This window comes from Calonectris borealis, chromosome Z (assembly GCF_964195595.1).
Source record: "Calonectris borealis chromosome Z, bCalBor7.hap1.2, whole genome shotgun sequence".
Taxonomy (NCBI): Eukaryota; Metazoa; Chordata; class Aves; order Procellariiformes; family Procellariidae; genus Calonectris; species Calonectris borealis.
Window position 1 is genome coordinate 17,356,917 of NC_134352.1, and position 18,542 is coordinate 17,375,458.

The window sequence follows — 18,542 nt, forward strand, 5'->3', positions numbered from 1 at the left end:
TTGTAACAAATTTGCCGTTTGCTTGTATTCAGACTTGGAATTATGCTTGATTTGGATCTAACAAACATTTTGCATATGCCATGAAACGTTTTTCACCATGGGGTGATTAAGTACGGGAATGAGTTACCTGGAGAGGTTGCAGAGATTGCCAGCCTTGGAGATACTCAGGAGTCAACAGGACAAGTCCCTGAGCATCCTGACTGAAGCATGGAGTTAGCCCCGCTCTGAGCAGGGGGGTGGATCCGGTGGGCTGCCAAACCCTGCCTTTGAGCCCCAGTTGTCCTGTGATCTAGGCTGCTTTGCAGCTCGGTCGCTGATGGTGTTTTGTATGAGGAGGAGAAAAAAGGAGCTTTCAATTAAAAATCCAATTAACAGCAGCTTCTTACAACGATTCAGAATTTGAAATGTTTAATTGCATTTCTAAAACTGCGGGAAGTGGAATTTATGAACTAGGCACACAAAACAAGCTGGTATGATAGGAAACATCTTTTTGAACTGCAAGATCCTTTTGCTTCCATTCTAACATTTTAATGAGCTAAGGCGACATTTAGAACTGATGTGTAAGATACTGGCTGTGTATAAGGGTTTTCTTTAATAAGATAATTTGGTTTCAGATTTTTTGGGCTGTTGAATTGCAACACAACAATCTGGGGATTTTTTACAGACTATTATTATTTTTATGGCTATAGGGTGAATTAACCAGTAGAGGGAGCACAAATTAACAATCCTGATAATCTGTGCTGCTAATTATGATTTTGATTTGCAAAGAAAGAATGATCCCAAAAAGTACCATGTTTATTTAATATGTTTCCTTCAGTAATTTGTTTAATAATTATCCACATAGGCACACACTCACACATTCTTTCCCACTGTTAACAGCACTAATTCCTTAGGCCATCTAGTCCAGACCTTTCTAAACAACTGTGATCATTTTCTATAACCAGAGGAGCCATATTAAAAAAAAAAAAATTAGTAAAGGCTGTAGGAAAGATCTGAGGGCTTCAGAAATGTCACATCATTGGTGCCGAATATCTCCGCAGAGGAATGTGAGAAGTAAGAGTGTGTTCCTAAAGAGTTTCTGCTATGCCTCTTCACTAGAAAATCCAGAAAGGCACGTTACTATATAAGATATTTATTATTGTGTATTTTTACACATGATCTGAAGTTAACATTTATGCTTGAAAATCGTTAGGTTAAATAAACTATTCTTGCCGAGTGTTGTCTCTCGATAGTTATCCGATTTTTTTCTGTAAATCCATTCCACAGATTTCATTAGATTCAGTTATCTAATTACAATTTGTCCTGTGGAAGGCTTTGCTCTTTTCTTGGTTTTCCTTCTCTTTATTTCATCTACGATTTTATTCTTAACCATTAATAAGTTCTTGGGGGAGGTCTTTTTTGAGTGTCAATGCTATGTATAGATTCCTTGTGAGAATTCAATACTTTGTTTATTTTGTTCCTTCTTTATACACGTATTTGAAGAATTTTGTTACAGGATTTTGTCTGCCAATGCAAGACAAAAATAACTGATAAATGTGCTGGTTTGTTAAACTTGCTAATGTAATACTTTTGACAAAAGACAGATAATACTAAAATGTTACTATACTAATTTAATTTTATTTCCTTTTGATTCATTTCCCCTAACTTGTAGATGCTTTAAAAGGGGAATATAACAATGGAAATATTTTAAACTATTTTTTTCTGCAACCGTTCGTTCAAAATCAAAATTGAGTCTGACTGCATTTGAAACTGAGATCATCATACATATTCATCATTCTACAGAGTAAATAGAAGTCTGGAAATCTTAAATGATTTTTTTTTTACTTGTTAAAATAACAGGACATGGTTTGCTGTTTTTTTTCTCCTATTTTTTATGGATTTTCTATACATTTCTGGACTGTGAACAAATCTAGACCTTAGGCGTTTTGCTCTGTTTACTTCAATAAGTTATGCCATTCTGCTTTCTAAGTTTGCCATTGTGAATACTTTCCCCATCTTTAACAGCAAAGCAGAGTAGATGAGAAACAAAGCTTTTCTTCTAGCGGCGCTAGATCAGTCACTGAATTCAGGTTGTAGATTCTGCGCAGCCTGTATGGCATGCAGGCAAGACCTGCACTTGGATGGGTATTTAAGGAAATATGATGCTGCTTCCCCTTCCCCCCTCAGTTTAGCCCTTTGTTTCCCTCTGAAAAGAAATTATATTTGTGGAGTGGCATAACAGTGAGAGTTGGTAGGTGCTAGTTGTATGTTCCCACTCCAGAGAGGTAGAGGTGGCAGAGTTGAGTTCTATACCATGATGTACCCCCTTCATTTGTCTTCTCTGTCCTCAGCTTTTGGGGTGATGCATTTAGGTGCCCTTTTTTTTCAAAATAGAGGAGTAATTTGTATCTGCAGGGCCTTGAAAAAAGAGGACAATTAAATGACATGATGCTGGAGGAACTGTGATGAGGTGCAAAGACTAAACAACTGTAAATTGCTTCTCAGATTGTCACAAATGAATGGTTTTAAGGCCGCATAAAGAATCACCGTCAAAGGTATTGGCAAAGGGTGATTTTAATAGAAATTTATAGAAATGTGACTTAAAAGAATTCGATGGCAAGGTTCACTCTATTACTCATTACATAGATTAAGTATACTCGGGGAAAAATTGTATCAGAAAAATTGTACAGAAATTAAGGATAAAGGGTAAGGGGATGCTCCCGTTGAGTCACGAGGTTCAGAGTAGACCCCCTTGCTTTCTAAACTCCTTCTCAGAGAGGAGTCTAGGTGCGGCTGGATCTACCTTTAGTCTCAGACCTGGGCAACGGTTTATGACTAAAGGGTTAAGGGTGTTTAGCAGCAAGTGTGTTCAGCAGTGCCTAAACATTAATCAATTTGGCAGCTACACAAGGAGTTAGTCAAGTTACTACAAGTACTAAAACAATTTAACTACAGATTATACTTGTTAGTAATTGTACAGATAAATGCGCAAAAGATCTACATCAATCAATACGTATATATATGCATATGAATATGGTACCAAAGCTAAATGAGTCTATAAAGGCCTAAAGCTAGGTAAATTTATAAAGGTATACCTGTTAAAAATTCCCCTCGAGTCTCGTGAAATACTCACATTAAATGTTTTGGCATTTCTCAACGGGTGAAGGGTTGAGCCCAGAGGAGTGTTTCAGCCGGAATCTCGGTGATCCTCTGAGTATCGCAAATTTGAGAATTTGCGGACTCTGAGAGGCATCCCACTCAGAGGGAAATTCTGGATGCAGCCCGCTGCGGTCCAGGAAAGCTCAAAAGGGTCTCGCTTGGGACCGCTTTTTATAGGTTTGCAAGATGATTGGCTTTAGTAATTAGTAAATTTCCATTTTGGCTACTATTTGAGGTGGTCCAGGGTAGTAATTATGGTACTGTTTCACAGTAACAATGGTATTGTTCTACTTAAGCTATGATCCAGGTGGGGAATGCTTCAGGGCTGTCAGAGATGGCGAATTATCTCTTGTTCTTGTTCCCTACCTTGATCATGAAGCTAGTGTCCCTGGTACAATCAGTGTCGCTCCCCATCTTAGCCATGCAAGAGTGCCTGGTACGGTCAAGGGACACTCAGCTGCCCAACTCGTACACAGTGGCTAAAGCTTAACAGAGGTTCCTGAGATCGTATCGTAGCCCAGAGGAAGGGGGGGGAAATGCACCACCAGACACATTCATCAGCTAATTCTCAACCACTTTCTGCTCTGTTGAGGACATCACTCTTTTCCTTCTCAGAACACAGAGAAGCTTGCATGTACACCCTTGAACTGAGTTTAGTCTTCTCATCAAGCGGATTTATAAGTCTCTTGCAATTGCAAAAAGTAAGTAGCGCAGGTCTTGGATGAATGCACAAATGTTTAGGGATGAGATTGAGAGAGAAGGTTTTTTCATCCCTGTTTAGAGGAGGTAATTGGAGGCTTTGGATAGCCTCAGATAGCACAGTCGTGGTTCAAAGTCTTCTGTATACAAGCAAGGTTGCCGCTTTTGGCAAGGTACATCGTGAAACCAATTTTGTTCTGAGAACTAAAATCTAATAAATACTGCTTCTGATTAGAAAGCAGGAACTTCCCTGAGAGGAGGTTTCAGAATATTGGGAAAAGTCCTCATACTTGTAGGAGCTGTGGAAAGAATGACTGTATAATATTAAAGTGTGTGGAACAGCTCAGAAAAATGAGCGTGAAATTTATAATTTGCTTCCACACTGTCACATTGCTAGAGAAAGCTGTCAGAAATTTCATTGCTCAACCACAAGAGCCAGAAATTTTGGACTTGCAATGCACAGCAATTCTTGCATTAGACTGTTTTTGATCTATCATATCTATTATCTCTGATTAAATCTGTTTAATTAGAGGAGAAAATGAAGCTGCAGTCCAGAATTTTCAAGATGCTGAGAGGACTTTTGTTTTTTTACCAGTGTAGAAATGGATGGCAGAATATCCCATGTCCTGTAAGTTGTGAGTAGTTTGACATTTTACTTAGAAGCCATTTACCAGATGGTGTGACTCCAGGAGTATGCACTCACCTCTGGCAATCGTACTGCAGGGTGTAGTTAATTATCCAGCTCCATTTGTGATCTTACATGATTTAATTACGCAGTGTATAGTAAGGATCTCTTTACAGGGATCTCTTTACACTATTCTTATGTTTCACCTAGCTATATACACAATTTATGAGTATAATCTATAACATTCGAATTTACAAACCCTGTAACTGAGTACTGCCTCTGCACGTGCTCTGTTCCCACTAAAACAGTCTTACAACTTTGTCCATGTGTCTTTGGGTCATGGAATTAAAGAAGAAGATGGTCCTAGTTGACTGTGTATAGTTGGTTGCAGCCTTGGGCAACCTCAGCCTGTAGTTAGTACTGAAACTCTTGTTTTGTATAGGAGTAAACTGAATTGTCCGTCATGTGTAACTTTACCATTGTCAGTCCAAATAAGCAGCAGAAATATAGCTGAAATACTTCACTTTAAGTTTAAACATGGTGATCCATTTCATTGCCAGGCAGAGTTAAACTTCAAGGCCTTGAGGGTATGTGAAAAACACAAAGGATCTGGTGAGTTTTTCTCATTTAATGCAGTTGTGTATGCCACCTTTTTTCTTAAAAAATTTGTTTCCTGTTTGCCTCAAACTGGTTTTATAGGCTTGGTTCTTCAGTCTTTTCAGATGAAGAAAAAACATTCATGGCATTTACTGCAAATTCTCAGGCATCTATATACTTTCTTATCTGCTATTCTTAGAACTATGCAGCGTTTTAGCAAATGAGCTGTTGTCTTCATTTGTGTGTAGCAATGGAAGAAGCCCCTATTTTTTCAGTAATTTGCTATGCTTTTGCAGTACTTCTTGGCAGTACCGATCCCCCTGCTTTTACTTGGGCCATAAGCTCTGTGGTCCCTTCACAAATGTGTTAAAAATTGGCATCCCTCCCACGTCTGTTTCTTCCTGACTCTAAGGTAGAAAGATAAGCTAGTGTAAGAAATGGGTGAGATTAAGGAGAGGTAGCTTGGGAGCAGTCTGTGCTTTGCTGTTCACTTCTTGGGTGGGAATGGAAGAGGTGCACTCTTCTTCATGCCTTGTCTTCTGGTAGTGCATACTGTGTTGGAGGCCCTCTCTGAATATGAGGAGATCTTTAGTCAGAGAGAAGCAAAATTTTTATAAAAAAGAGGGGAGTTAAAAGTAAGATCTAAACAGACACAGAATGTTTTAATGGAAGTTGTGAACTTACCTACAAGTGCCGCTAACTTTTGTAGCTGCACCGTAGAAATGCATTTTTTGGAGACACTCCGAAAAGAGGTAGGTTAATGACTTTGCTTGGGATATCCAGAAAGAACAGTACGGAGTGTTCAAAGAAAGCTTTAAGTCTCATACAGCCTATTTGTAAAAAAAACAAAATAGGTGACTATAGGCTTGTAGAAGAGAGAGAGTATGATGTCCACACCTACCTAGACTGACTGCAGCACTCCACCTTTTCTCTACATAATTTCCTGCTTTTTTCAGGCTTACTGTAGTTGGTTAAAATTTATTTTCTCACCACTGGGTTTTACTTCTGTGGATGTGGCAGGATGGGCAGAAAATAGAGGAAGCTCTCTGCTTTCTATTCCTGTGTTAAGCAGTGCTGTTCACTGAAACACTGCTCAGCAGGCTCTGCGATGGGCAGGGATAGAAATGGAACTCTTGTTTTGTAAGCAGAAGAAACAAAATTCTGGGAAGCAATAGAATAACAATGTAATACAAATGCCAATGAAATGGGTTCTTACTGTCCACCCTAAGCAGTTCTTCAATAATTTGTATAACTTTTTATCCCATTTTCTTCATAGAGTAAATAATGATACTGACTTCGTTGAATGTGAGCTGCTGAGAAACACTGGCAGGAGCTTTATTTCCTATTTTTCCCCAATATTTCATCTACCTTTTCTTTTATTAGTGCATAAAAAAGCATACCTGCACAAACTTCTTAAACTTCTTTTTTAAGATGTACTTGATTGTTTTGTCTTGAGTTGTGTATTTTTCACCTTTGAAAGTTAAGTGTGTGGGTTAGCTTGGAAACTGCAATACTATGTGGCTGTTTAAACTATATGAAAGATTTTCTAAGAGGAAGGGAGATGAGCAGGAAGATACAAGAGGCATGGAGCAGTCACTCAGCCTGTGAGTTGATTGGCTGCGCAGCTTTTGAGAAGCCTAGCTGCAGGCTGACATATTTTAACCCAAGTCAGACACTCTGATCTCAGTTTTCTCCTGTGATAAGTCTTTGTTATCTTCATAAAAAATCTTCTAGACTAGAAGTCCACTATAGCTAATTTCTGATTTGTAAAATGTAGTATTTTCAATCCATTTTGCTTAATTATTGCTGCAGGGCAGTTTTTTATAGGCAAATTTGATAAGAACGTTATAAAAATAAACATTTTTAAAAGTACCATAATATTTGGGGTATTTTTTTTCTTGCTGAGTGTCATGTTGCCTAAACAACTTTTTCTGTGTTACATCTTTACGCACATCAAACAGGTCATTTTAATCAGTCTCTAGTTTTGGGTTTTTCTCCTTACAGTATCAAATCACTTCCTTGATCTTCAATTGCAGGAGACCTAGTTATTCCAGTTCTTATATTTGTAAAGTTTTTTCTTTTCCTATTTAGACTGAATATTAATTTTTTTTCCTTGAAAATATAGTTATGCTATGTGTCCTGACAAAATAAGGCCAGCTTCAACATCAAATCCAGTTAAGACATGGACACTTCTAAGCCAGTCCTGACAATAAAGTTGTGTATAATATCTGCCTTATGCAGGCTGGAATTGATATTTAGAATTATGGAACTCCATTGCGTCTTTGTAAGCATTTCATTGCAAGCCTGAGGATATTACATGCTTTTAAAATCTGTTTGACTGCCCCTAGATGCTGGAAGATGTCTGTCTTAATAGACGGAAGAGCTGAAAATAAATGATGTTTAAGATGTATGATTTTGCCTTCTTAAGTTTCTGAAGGGCAAAACGGATGTTTGGCCAAATGGATTAAAATCTCATAGATAATTCACAATATTTAAATAACTTACAAAATCTGGGAATATTTAGCAAAGTTAACTTTCGTTGTTCCTTAACTTTCTCGCATGTCAAATCTCGGATGTTTTTAAAAAATTCATTTCTGATTTGTTTTGTCTTCTCCAACAAACTTTTCAACTCCCTTAACAGAAGATGTACTCTGGAAGAGACACGCAGAACTGCCTTTGAGTAGCTAGTAAGTTTGCATGGTGGAATATCAGCATCAGCTTGAGGGTCAGCAGTGCACTGCTGGAGCGGGGAGCTTCAGGTGAGCCGTCTCCTGCTGCTGAAGTGTACGCTGACCTGTTAGAGGGGTAACAGCGAGGTCCCGGTCCTGGGAGGGAGCGAGCCAGGGAGCTGCCCTGGGAACAGCTGCCTGCTTTGCCTTCGGCGTCTTGCCCGCAGAGGTCATAGCTCCATCTTCTGCACTGGAAGGAGGAGAGGTGTTGGGTGAGTGAGGGTAGAGGTTTCCAGTCAAAGTGTCTGCAGAGGACTTGGGAGACTTGCTCATATTCCTTAAATTTAGGTAATGGGGCAGTTTACCTTTCTTCCAAAAGAAGCACTGCTGAGTGTCTGAGGGCGGAGGGATGGTTTTGGTAAATTTACAGAGGCTTTAACTGTACAGTGCCATGAGTACTCTTGTCAGTATGAAGTGGAACAATTGTGAGATTCTACTTCAAAATATGAGTGCTTGGCAGTATTTTCCTTTCAGACTTTCTCTGTAATCCTTTCAAGAGTAGGGCTAGACACAGAAACCAAAAATGAACTGTTTGAAGCATTTGAACACAATGTCTCTTTTATAATACTAGAAAGTGAGGACATCACGTGTGAAACTGTTTAATTTGGGTTAGGAAATTACGAATTCTGTTACAGTGTTTTTACTGTGCAGCCCAAAGGAGAGAAGCTGATCTGTGTCAGCATTTGCATCTTGCCAGGGTCAGCTCCCACAGCTTACTATGGGACCACTTTGGGGCTGTGCATCCCGCACCCGCTCACGTTTCCCCCTCTCCGTTGTCTCTATACGCAACCTGTCACACGTCTTGTTGAATGACACACCTGCATACCTTTTCTTCCTAAGCACATCAGCACTTATATCAGAAGAGGCTCTTTGGGGGTGAAGGGTGGCAAGTAGCAGCTGCCAGATGAATTCACATTCTGTGCAGGTTGCACCTTGCTTTTGTCTCGTGTACCTTCAGAAAACATTATGGTGGGGAGAACCATATCCAGTTACCCTGTTGATTCCTACCTTGCCAGCAGCTCTGTATTACTTAGACTGTTACAAACTAATTAGATATTTCATGTGAGAAGCATCTCACCAGGTCTGCTCAGAGTAGTACAGAAGGAGCCGTGCTTCTTCATTTGCGTTCAGTTTACATTTGTGTTCACCATCATTGTGATTCTCCCCTGTGCTCTGCTTTTCCTTTGTCAGTTCTTTAAATGCATTGTTTTGTGAGTTTCGGTACAAAATGGTACTGTCAAGGAAAAGTAATCCTCTTGGTGATTATGAGTTTCCAGCCAAGCTGCTTTGCGGGTTAATAGCATGTTTTTGAATTTAAAAGCAATTGGATTGTTCTGTATTTTCTGTCCGCTTTGCAGAATTGCTGGGCTTACTTTCCTGGTACTTTTGCTAATTTTTTTGTCAATGTGCAAACTAATGAAATTGCCAAATCTGGCTTCCTGGAGAAGTAGCGTGTATATTCCTGAAAGAGTGCAAAGTGAGCATCTCCTGCGTTGCTAACATCTGTCCTGCTTGAGGCAATAAATATATAGTACATGCTGTCAAACAGTATCAACGCTGTGCATTTGACATTGAACAGGTGTCTGTAACAACGCTGTGACACTCTTTCCAGTCAGTTTCAGGTGGAAGAGGGTAGGTCATCACCTCAATTATATGCAAGGGCGGCAATTTTTGCTCATCTTGTTTCCTGTTGTTTACAAATGACAAGAGTCTGGTATCTGGAACTGTGTGGCATCTAAATTTGTGCCACTTGGCTTTGTATGAACATTTAGCAAACTTTAAAAGCTGCTATGACAAGTGACCTTTTTCACAGGTTAAAATACATGAAATACGACCTCTTTCACAGGACAACCACAACCCACAGTGTGGCCTACAGCCCCTCTGCAAATCTTGTTCAGTATGATGGTATAAAATCACTACTAATGAAATAACAAATACATATTTCTAGGAATGCACACTCACTGGCAAGGCAGTAATAGAAAGAGATTTCAAGGGGGAAAGGAAAATACTTTTTTTCCTACGTTGAGACAGATCCTGTTACTAAGAATACACTTTGGAGCCCTGTAGTAATGAAAGGGCAATACAAAACCGAAAGCAGAGCCAAAGGTAGTGAAAATGCTTGTCTGGCTCAAAATTTATACATAAGGAAAAGCTGCTCCTTTCTGACTATTTGAGCAACATTTTTGAACTTATGTATATGTAGTCAGAGTAACTAAGTTGTCCAGCCAGGCCACGAGATGGAACCACACCAGTGGAAGAAAAAATTGCACTGTGATGCTTTCTAGGTGAGTTATAGCTGTCTCAGTGTAAGGGGATGACAATTTCTGCATGTAATCAAAATATTACAAGAATTGCTTTGGAAGTGGTGTTTGTAAATGCTTTCCTTCCTCAACAGCATCAGGATTAGGCACTGAGTTTTTCAATATTACCCAATTCGAGGTTTTTTGAGTTACTTCTGATGCACAGAGGCAGGCAGCAAAGTTTTAAAGAAGGCTGAAAATGCGAGATTATTTCTTTCTCCTCTTTTCCAACATCAACAGAAGCGAGGAGCTGGGAGATGTGTATGCTTGGGAATAAGTCATGTTATGAGACAATTTGACAGCAAAACAAGTTGCCAAGGGCCAGATTTGTAGGCAGCTCTGGTCGGTGTATATTTCTTTGATTAGGTACTTCAGCGCTAAAGGGTGCACTTGTCTCCTTCATGAGGTGGAGAAATGTATTATCCAATCCTGTGTGTTGGCATAGGAGAGTCGCAGGCTTAAGCTTTCTGGAGAAGCATTGACCTTAGAGGGCTGCCCACGGGTGGCTTAGGAGTGCCGTCATACTTAGTACTCCTGGAGGGTTTTGCAGCCTGGAACTGAGTATAGGATTAACTGCACAGAGGAGTTCAAATTCATGTTGTCTTTCCTCTTCTCCTCTTCTGAATCCTAAATAAAGGAATTTAAAAATCTAACTGTACACACTTGAAAACAAACACCAAACACGTATCTTTGTTCAAGAACAAGTGTCTAAACATTACAAATACTGCGCAAATACCTGAAGTCATTACTGGAAAGGAAGTGCGTTTTTTTAGAAGATCTTCGAGTACTCAAGAGGACTCAGGAGGAGAAGGTTCATTTGAAGATGCAATTTAGAGGGAGGAAGAAATGTATCTGTAGATTCAGGAAAGTCCTTGTGACAGCAGAGGAACAGAACTCCTGAGCTGTTTTTTCTTGTTGTGATTTCTAGATCACTTTGCCTCTTCACATTCCCATTCCTTCTTCCTTTCCATCATCCCATCTTCATACGAACAAGCGCATTGTGCTGCTATCAAAGGAATGCTACAGATTCCAAAATATCTTTGAAATTCCTCAAACACCAGAGTTGCCATCAAAGTGGGACAGAATTCCTAGAGTTGGTGCTATGTCTAAGAAGTTCTAATAAATGTTTTCAGATGCTGCCTTCATATAACTAATATCTTTTTTTTCATTGTTGCTTCTGTTTCTTTTCTTTTTGAAGAATAATTGATTAAATATAGATTAATAGATTGGTTTCATTTGTTCTTCAGGCCTTAAAGCCCTTCTTCTGCTCCTAAAGGGTTAGCGTGGAATGATATAAATGCAAGAAAGATGTTTAGGCAGTGTTTAGATAGTTTCAGAGTTCCTGGATGGCGGTGTATTCCTATCTGTACTTCTAGAGGCTGACATTTAACAAGTTCTTGAGTGAGCATTTTAGTTTCCTCTTTCTAAATTTGTATCACTTCGAGTGAAAATGAAAGTCTTTCTGATGAGGACCGAAATGGTTTGTACATAATATGAATGAGATCAAGAATAGCCAGTTTTCAGTATTGAAATTGGTACTATTTGATTTCTTTCCAAATGCAGATGCATTTGAGACAATATACAGGAGGAAATATTTAATGCTAAACTTTTTGAGGAGAACTGCTTTGCTGGAGCAGCAAGGAGCTTCTCTGTTGGAGTGCGTTGATTTGCCAAGAGTACTGTAGCCGGGCAGACTCAGGAGAGCTGGCACAGTGATGTCCGAGAAGGGTATAACACAGAGCAGAAGTGCATAAAACAAATATGGGGAGGTGAAGGCAGTAAGGGCAGTTAACAGCAGGAAGTATTGTTCATTGAGAGCTAACTGAAGTTGGGCTGAACCTGTAGAGATTTTTTTTGGGTAAGGCTGGGGGTGATTAACATGCAGGGAAGCGATGCACTGTGAGAAGCGTTATGCCACATGACGCAGTGCTTTGTTCTCAACCTGATATCTGAAAAGCCATTCTGAAAAGCTCTTGAAAATTCAAGTGTAGCATAATTTGAATTTATTTTTTTAGTGGAGTTCCTTTAAAATTCACGTTACCATTTTAAACCACAATTATATGCTCCTGTGTCCTTGAGGGAGTCACAAAGAACTCGGAGCCATCCTTGACTTCAAGGCTGCGGCCTGCGATGTCTATCTAGGACAGAGTACACTTGTTGTGTTTACTGCATTTTGAAGAGAAGACCTTGACACATCTTCAGCTGAGGGAATGCAATCCAAGGGTGAGCCACAGTCCAACAGCAGATCCTTCAAAGATGTGTGGAAATAGTAAGGCAGAGGAAGGATATAACAAAAAAAACCCAAACCCCAACCAAACCCAAAAAAGGCCTTTACTGTATCTGTTCTTTATGGATAGACTGATGAAACATATTTGTCAGCACTGAGCATGAAAGGTGCAGTGCTGTGACTTAAACAGCACAGTGAGACCTTAGGTTGTGGATACTCATTCTAATCCCTTTCTTCCCTTTGCAATAAAATCGTTTGTTTTCAAAACATTCCAATCCAACATAACCCAGCTTTGAATTTGTTGAAGTAACCTGAATGTTTTCGTTAATGTGACTATTCTTAAGATGCTCAAGACTTGCAAACTTGAGAGACTACTGGCTTTTTATAGCGATGTGTATATAAGAACAGAAAAAAATCAGCATTCTGTTTTTCCCACTGTTTTCTGAAGCACTTCAGTAAGGTGCTTTCAGTGTTAACTTTTTTTTTTAACCAAAGAAGGAAATAAGAATTGTGGACCAAACATAAGTCAGCCTATAAAACTGCAAAAAGAGCTTTGCAGCTCGAAACCAAAATACTATTATTTTAGTATGTGTCTTTATATAAAAATAAGCACTTCCCATTTTCAGAGTTATGTGGAATTGGCATGTGTTTAATTCTTTCACAAAAAGTTGCAGGGGTAGGGAAAGCGTGAATGTTAGGAAGACTGCAGGTTATTACTGCTACTGGAAATAATATCCAGTAATGTGCTGTTCTATCAACAGGTCTGGAACAGGTGCAAAATTAATCTTCTGCCATTGTACATGTACAACATATGTTAATAACTTCATATTACCTCAGAGCTTGAGAAAATTAAATTGTTCTTTGGCTTTGTGGAAATAAAGTTTAAAAAAAAAATCTAGTTACATGGAGTCACCATTTCCTTATCATTTGCATCTAATTCTTACACTTCCATTAAAATACTCTTTGCAGGTTTTTTGTGGTTTTTTTTTTGTTAAAGAATACTAACATCTTTACTGAGTGTAAAAACGTTTAGAATATGTTGAGAAGAAAGCCTTTGGGCTAGAAAAGTGGCTTTTAGTTTGTCCCACAAAATCCCTTTCAAGTTTAATTGACTTAAACTGTGTAAAAATTACCATTTCATTTTTGCTGATTGTTTCTCATAGAAGTCCTGGATTTTTGCCCAAACACTAATTGATTATGAGCATTCTGATTTAAAGTCAGGCTTTGCTCTCATTAAACACTGAGCAAATAACACTCCTGGGCACTGTGAAGAGCACACAGTCCAGGTGCTGAAATAATGCGCCTGGGAGGAGAGTGCTTGGCTGGGCTTCCTTCTAGTCTTCAGTCTAGTACAGGGATTCAGCTCTGTACTCTCCACTTTCTGAAGGTGACGTATAAAATAATGTAGAAGGAAGGTGACTGATCTCTCCCCCAGGTAGATGAATGCTTTACAGAAAACAGAAAAAAAAAATTTCCAGAGAGATAGAATACACTCATGTACTAGCAGAAAGATGGGTGAAGTGACCAAAAGGATTTTTCCAATAATTCTCTTGATTGTATTAAAAATTCCTATTTAAACTTGTAAATTTAAAAAATACAGATATATATAGTGAGGGACTGCAGATATGCAAAGTGACAGTAAAACCTGTTTTGCTTACAATTCTGTTATTCTTTCTGTGGGCTGCATGGAGCCTGGAAATCAGTTCAGAAAGGGGCAGGAAGTCCTCGACCAGGAAGGAGGACAAGGTTGGCTCTGGAACAGGCATCACGGGGAATGGCACAGCATGGGATTGAATTTCCTTGGCTGTTCTTGTTAGAATGTTGGAGATGTTTCTATCCTGAAGTTACTGGTACAGACTCTACACCTTAACGTTGCTTAACTCAAGTGGGATTTTTTTGCATGCGAATAGATACCTATGTCAACAGTTGTAAAGTGTCCTTCAAGGCAAACACAAAAGCAGTAGAAGAAACCGTGACTGCAGAGATGAACCTTGGAAGTAAAAGCCAAACAAAACAAACCCCTTTCCTCCTGCTGGCTGTTGAGAAGTGTATTGATCCTCCTCCTAAATCCACTGAAACTCCAAGTGTGTGTTTTCTTCTGTAGAAGGTGGAAGAAAGGCTGGTGAATGAAGTTCACCACTCTCTTAGTTGTGCCGATACGTTTGTAAACCTACAGTGCAAAATGGATCCTTGAAATGAATTAGAAAATGAAACAAAACCAATGTCGTGGAGGTTTCTAGAAATCATGAGTGCTTAAGTTTCCAGTGGGGCCTACAAAAATTGCACTGGCACAGAAGGAACTAGGCTCTGTTTTGCAGGTGGTTGTGAGTTGTTAGCATGAGGAAGGGAAAATGCAAAGAAAATGCAACTTTAAACTATGCCCTGTTCTTAACTGTTATACTTCTTTTGCATGGTTGCTGGCCTCATGCTTTCCAAAATGGCAGTCTCCCAGATTTTAGCAGACATCTTAAGACTAGCATTTTGCTTTACAGATGTAGATAAAAATGAGACTCTTCTATATGTATGTTTGTGCCTTTAGTATTGCTACTAATACAAAGATCAGGAAGATTTTTGGTAAGCCCGTAAAACTTACGTTTTCAAAGGCAGGAAGGAGAAATTACTTGTGTGGAATTTATTAAGGTTGATGCATTTGCATTTCTTGTTAATGAAATCAGTGAGATGGAGAGACAATTAAATATTTCAAGAATTCCTACAAATTTAAAAAGCAAGAAATTGCGAAGCATTTTGGTTTTCTTTTTCGTAGTCATGTTTGTCTGAAGCGTTATTTGATTAGATTCTTTTTCTGTTATTAGTAGTATCATTCATGTGCTCAACCTTAAAATAATATATTTTTTACCCCAAGCAATTCAGTCTCAAAGAGCTTTATGTATAAAGTATGCATATAGTTTTACAGATGGTGAGCTTGTGTCATGCTACTGTAACTGTTTTAAAATAGTTTTCTCTTGTGTCCAAACATAAACCAAATAATACACTAAGAATAACCTGATTTATAAGTAAAGTACATATAACTAAAAGGTACAGGTATGAAATAGCAATGATAAGAAAGTTGCCTGATTGTAATCAACATGCATTATGAAAGAGAAAATAGGAGAAGAATGGAAATTATGGAAATGTCAATATGGAACACATTTAGAGTAGATATTGTGCATATTAGTAACAGATAAGATAAAATCACCAAAATAGTTTCGGTTAAAGGATCAAGAGTGACATGGAATGTATGGAATTGACTGAGGCAGGAAATGAATGGCTGAGGAGCAAAACCGACTTTGAGCTGCAGGAATTAGCCTACCACTTTGTTTTCTCAACTAATAATTGATGCGTAGATAGCTAAGGAAATCATAGAAATAAAGGAGTTGCTTGTAATGTGGGCAATGATACAAAAAGTAAAAAAAGAAAAAGTTATGAAGAAAAGATAAAAAGGAATATAGTGATTAAGGCAACCACAACTGAAACTCAGAGATTCTTGTCTAAGGTGATAGTGATTATTATCAGAAGGATTTCAATGTATTCAATTAGTATTTTAAATAAGATTTTCAAGTTGGAGGGGAGAAAATTTAGAACATCAGTGAAAATGGCTAAATTAAATTTGGAAGGAACAGTTTATGTGGTTCTATAACTGGAAAGTTTAAAAGAGATTTAAAGTCTTATGCTGTGAAAGTGCTGCCCTCAAGTAAGATGTCAGAAGTGGGCATTTCTGTGGAAGCTATGTGTTGAAAATTCTCTGCAAAGCAAAATACTTGGACTTTCAGATTTACCCTTGCTTTGAGCAACCAAGGGTGGGGATGGTTGGGCCAGGTGACCTCCTGAGGCCCATTTCAAGCTAAATTATTCTGCAGTTATGGAGAGATTTCAGTTATGAAGGTGTAACTAGACTCTCCTGCAGAGTCCTGAAAAAGAACCTGAGTAAAGTCATGACTAATTTAGTATTTAATCTGCTCTGTTTTGTTTAAACAAGAAAAGCAAGCAAGAGCGCCCAGGTTCTAGAGGGAGCCAAAGGTGGGACGACCCTTTTAGAGGAGGAGAGCAACGGAGACATTAAATCCACAAATCAAAGGGTCTCCTTCCTAGACAGAATTGCACTTAGTTTTTGTGAAAGGTTCCTAATTGGTGTTGGGCCTTTCTAAAAACTACATGATTAGTCACATTTTCCATTCTGGGTATTATGTTAAGCATCCAAGTTCCAATTTTCATTAGAAATGCTACTTAATGAGAGATGTACAAAAGTGCTATAGCATCGCAGATGAGTTCTTCAATGAAATTGATTCTCATTAAAATCACTCAGTCTCTACTAGATAATGGAAAATAACTCATATTGCTCATAACCTGGCAGACTCGGGACCTATGTCAAGCATTAACCAGTGTTGCTGTAGTTAGCGTAACCTGGCATTATATTAATTATATGAAACTTGCACAATAAAGAGCTGTTTGATGAGAATGAAAGCACTGAAATGAGATAAAAACAATATACAGGATAAAGGACCAGAGGCCATAGTAGGTCTGTGCCTGGTTTGCAAATTTTGTAGTATTCCATATTTAATATATATTAAAATAGCATTTGGGCATATATTTGTGGTTGCAGTTACTCTGGGCAGAACTTGTAGTGCAGGAGACAAACAGTTTGGGACCTGGATTCTGATCTCTTGTCACTCTTTATGATTATTGACTTAGTTTATTTTAAGAGTAATACTAGTGATTTAAGCTTGTTTAGGAGCAATAAGAAGAGTAACATTTCAAGGAAACTTTTTTTTCTGTTTCTTCTCTGTATCTGTAATCTGACTCCACATTTTACAGTGTAGAATTTGGTGAGTGGGACATGAAGATTATATGTTAAAATTAATTAATAGTGCATCTCTGAAAAGCTTCAACATTTTAAATGCTGACCTTAATTTGCTGCAGATTTCTTTCTAAAATCTGCAGCATTCTGCATTGAGAAAGTACAGGACATTGTGATAGGTAACTTTTACAATTAATTTCCCTGAGATGGTCTGAAATTATGGTGGGTTTTTTTAACTTGTTGCTCTATGTCTGAATAACGTATGCATTTATAAATTCCTTGCAGCAGGATCCATTTTTGCTGTTCTTAAAAATAGCAGATTTTTGCCACAGTTGGAAAATCTTCTTTCAGACTATTGCTAAATCCAGTTCTTGATTTTAGTCTAGCACTTTCATATTTCCTCATATCAGTGTTTTAACCTGTTCACTGATACGCCTTGTAATTCTGCAGTGCTTTCATTAGATACTAATTTTAATGCAGTGCTAAGGCTCTGTAGAAAAAGCTGTGGAAGCACTGTGAAAGATTTGGATTCTGTGTAGCTTTGCCCCTCCTGTTCACAAGTAACAAACAACAATATTCTTCATTTTTACACACTATTTGCTAAAATTGCATGTTGCCTCTACTTCAGTGTGACAAGCTGTATACCTAGTTACACCTACACCCAAGTTGATGTGTGACACAGGAATGACCATAAACCTGTGGTCCGTTGCCGGCTTAATGCTGCTTTGCAAACAGGTCTGCAGGCAGCAGGTTGGTGTGCTAAGCCATCATTAGGATGCACAGCCCCCAGTACTTCGAGACGTGCCGTCTTGTGGCACCTGAGTCGGCGCCTGTCTGTTCGCAATGCCTCTACAAGCGCGTCAGGCGCAAGGGGTGGTGTTGATGTGGTTTCCCTGCAAGGTACAGTCAAAGCACTTACCTTCTTTCAGTCCACTGCGAACACTAGCATGAGAATGGTGAATGAGGATGGAGAAGCTGGACAGCTTGCTAGGGAAAGCGGAGTAGTGGATGGCTGCTGCATTTCTGTGGCATTGCTGTCTTGTGTTTTTAAACCTATCAGAAGACGAAGGTTTGTGAAACCAAAATGTACAAGCCAATTATTAGACTGAATTCACATTTAGTTTTCATAAGGTGTAAGGAACAGAAAGATGGTTGTAAAATGTTATATTGCTATATTTAATAAATTGAAAACATTTATGGAAAGCATATTATAAAATACAACATTAATTATTGTCAGGCTAAGCCTGGAAGCAGGGTTTTGCTGGGACGCTCTTTCCTTTTTTAACAGTGGTATTCTGCCAGTGGAAGGTACTGCTCAAATTTCACATGAAACTGCATTCTAACCTGCAGTGTTCGCTGGTGATAAAAGTATGTTGTGCTTGTTACAGAACAAAGCAGGAGTAATAACACTGTTGCCTTTCCCACTTGTTTC

The 18,542-nt window shown here is 38.6% G+C and overlaps 1 protein-coding gene across 14 annotated transcripts in view; it reads left to right on the forward strand.

The window, feature by feature from the left end:
* The window catches only part of COMMD10 (COMM domain containing 10), a 114,057-nt gene that overhangs the window by 24,890 nt on the left and 70,625 nt on the right, over positions 1-18,542 (forward strand). Inside the window, exon 6 of one of the 14 annotated variants that reach the window (XM_075137308.1) lies at positions 7,701-17,173. The exons of 12 other annotated variants lie outside the window; for them this stretch is intronic. In XM_075137308.1, coding sequence (XP_074993409.1) covers positions 7,701-7,739 — 39 coding nt within the window. In that variant the 3' untranslated portion in view covers positions 7,740-17,173. Of the gene's footprint in view, positions 1-1,054; positions 5,669-7,700; positions 17,174-18,542 lie in introns of those variants that run through there. One more of the 14 variants, XM_075137312.1, reaches the window with a different exon arrangement.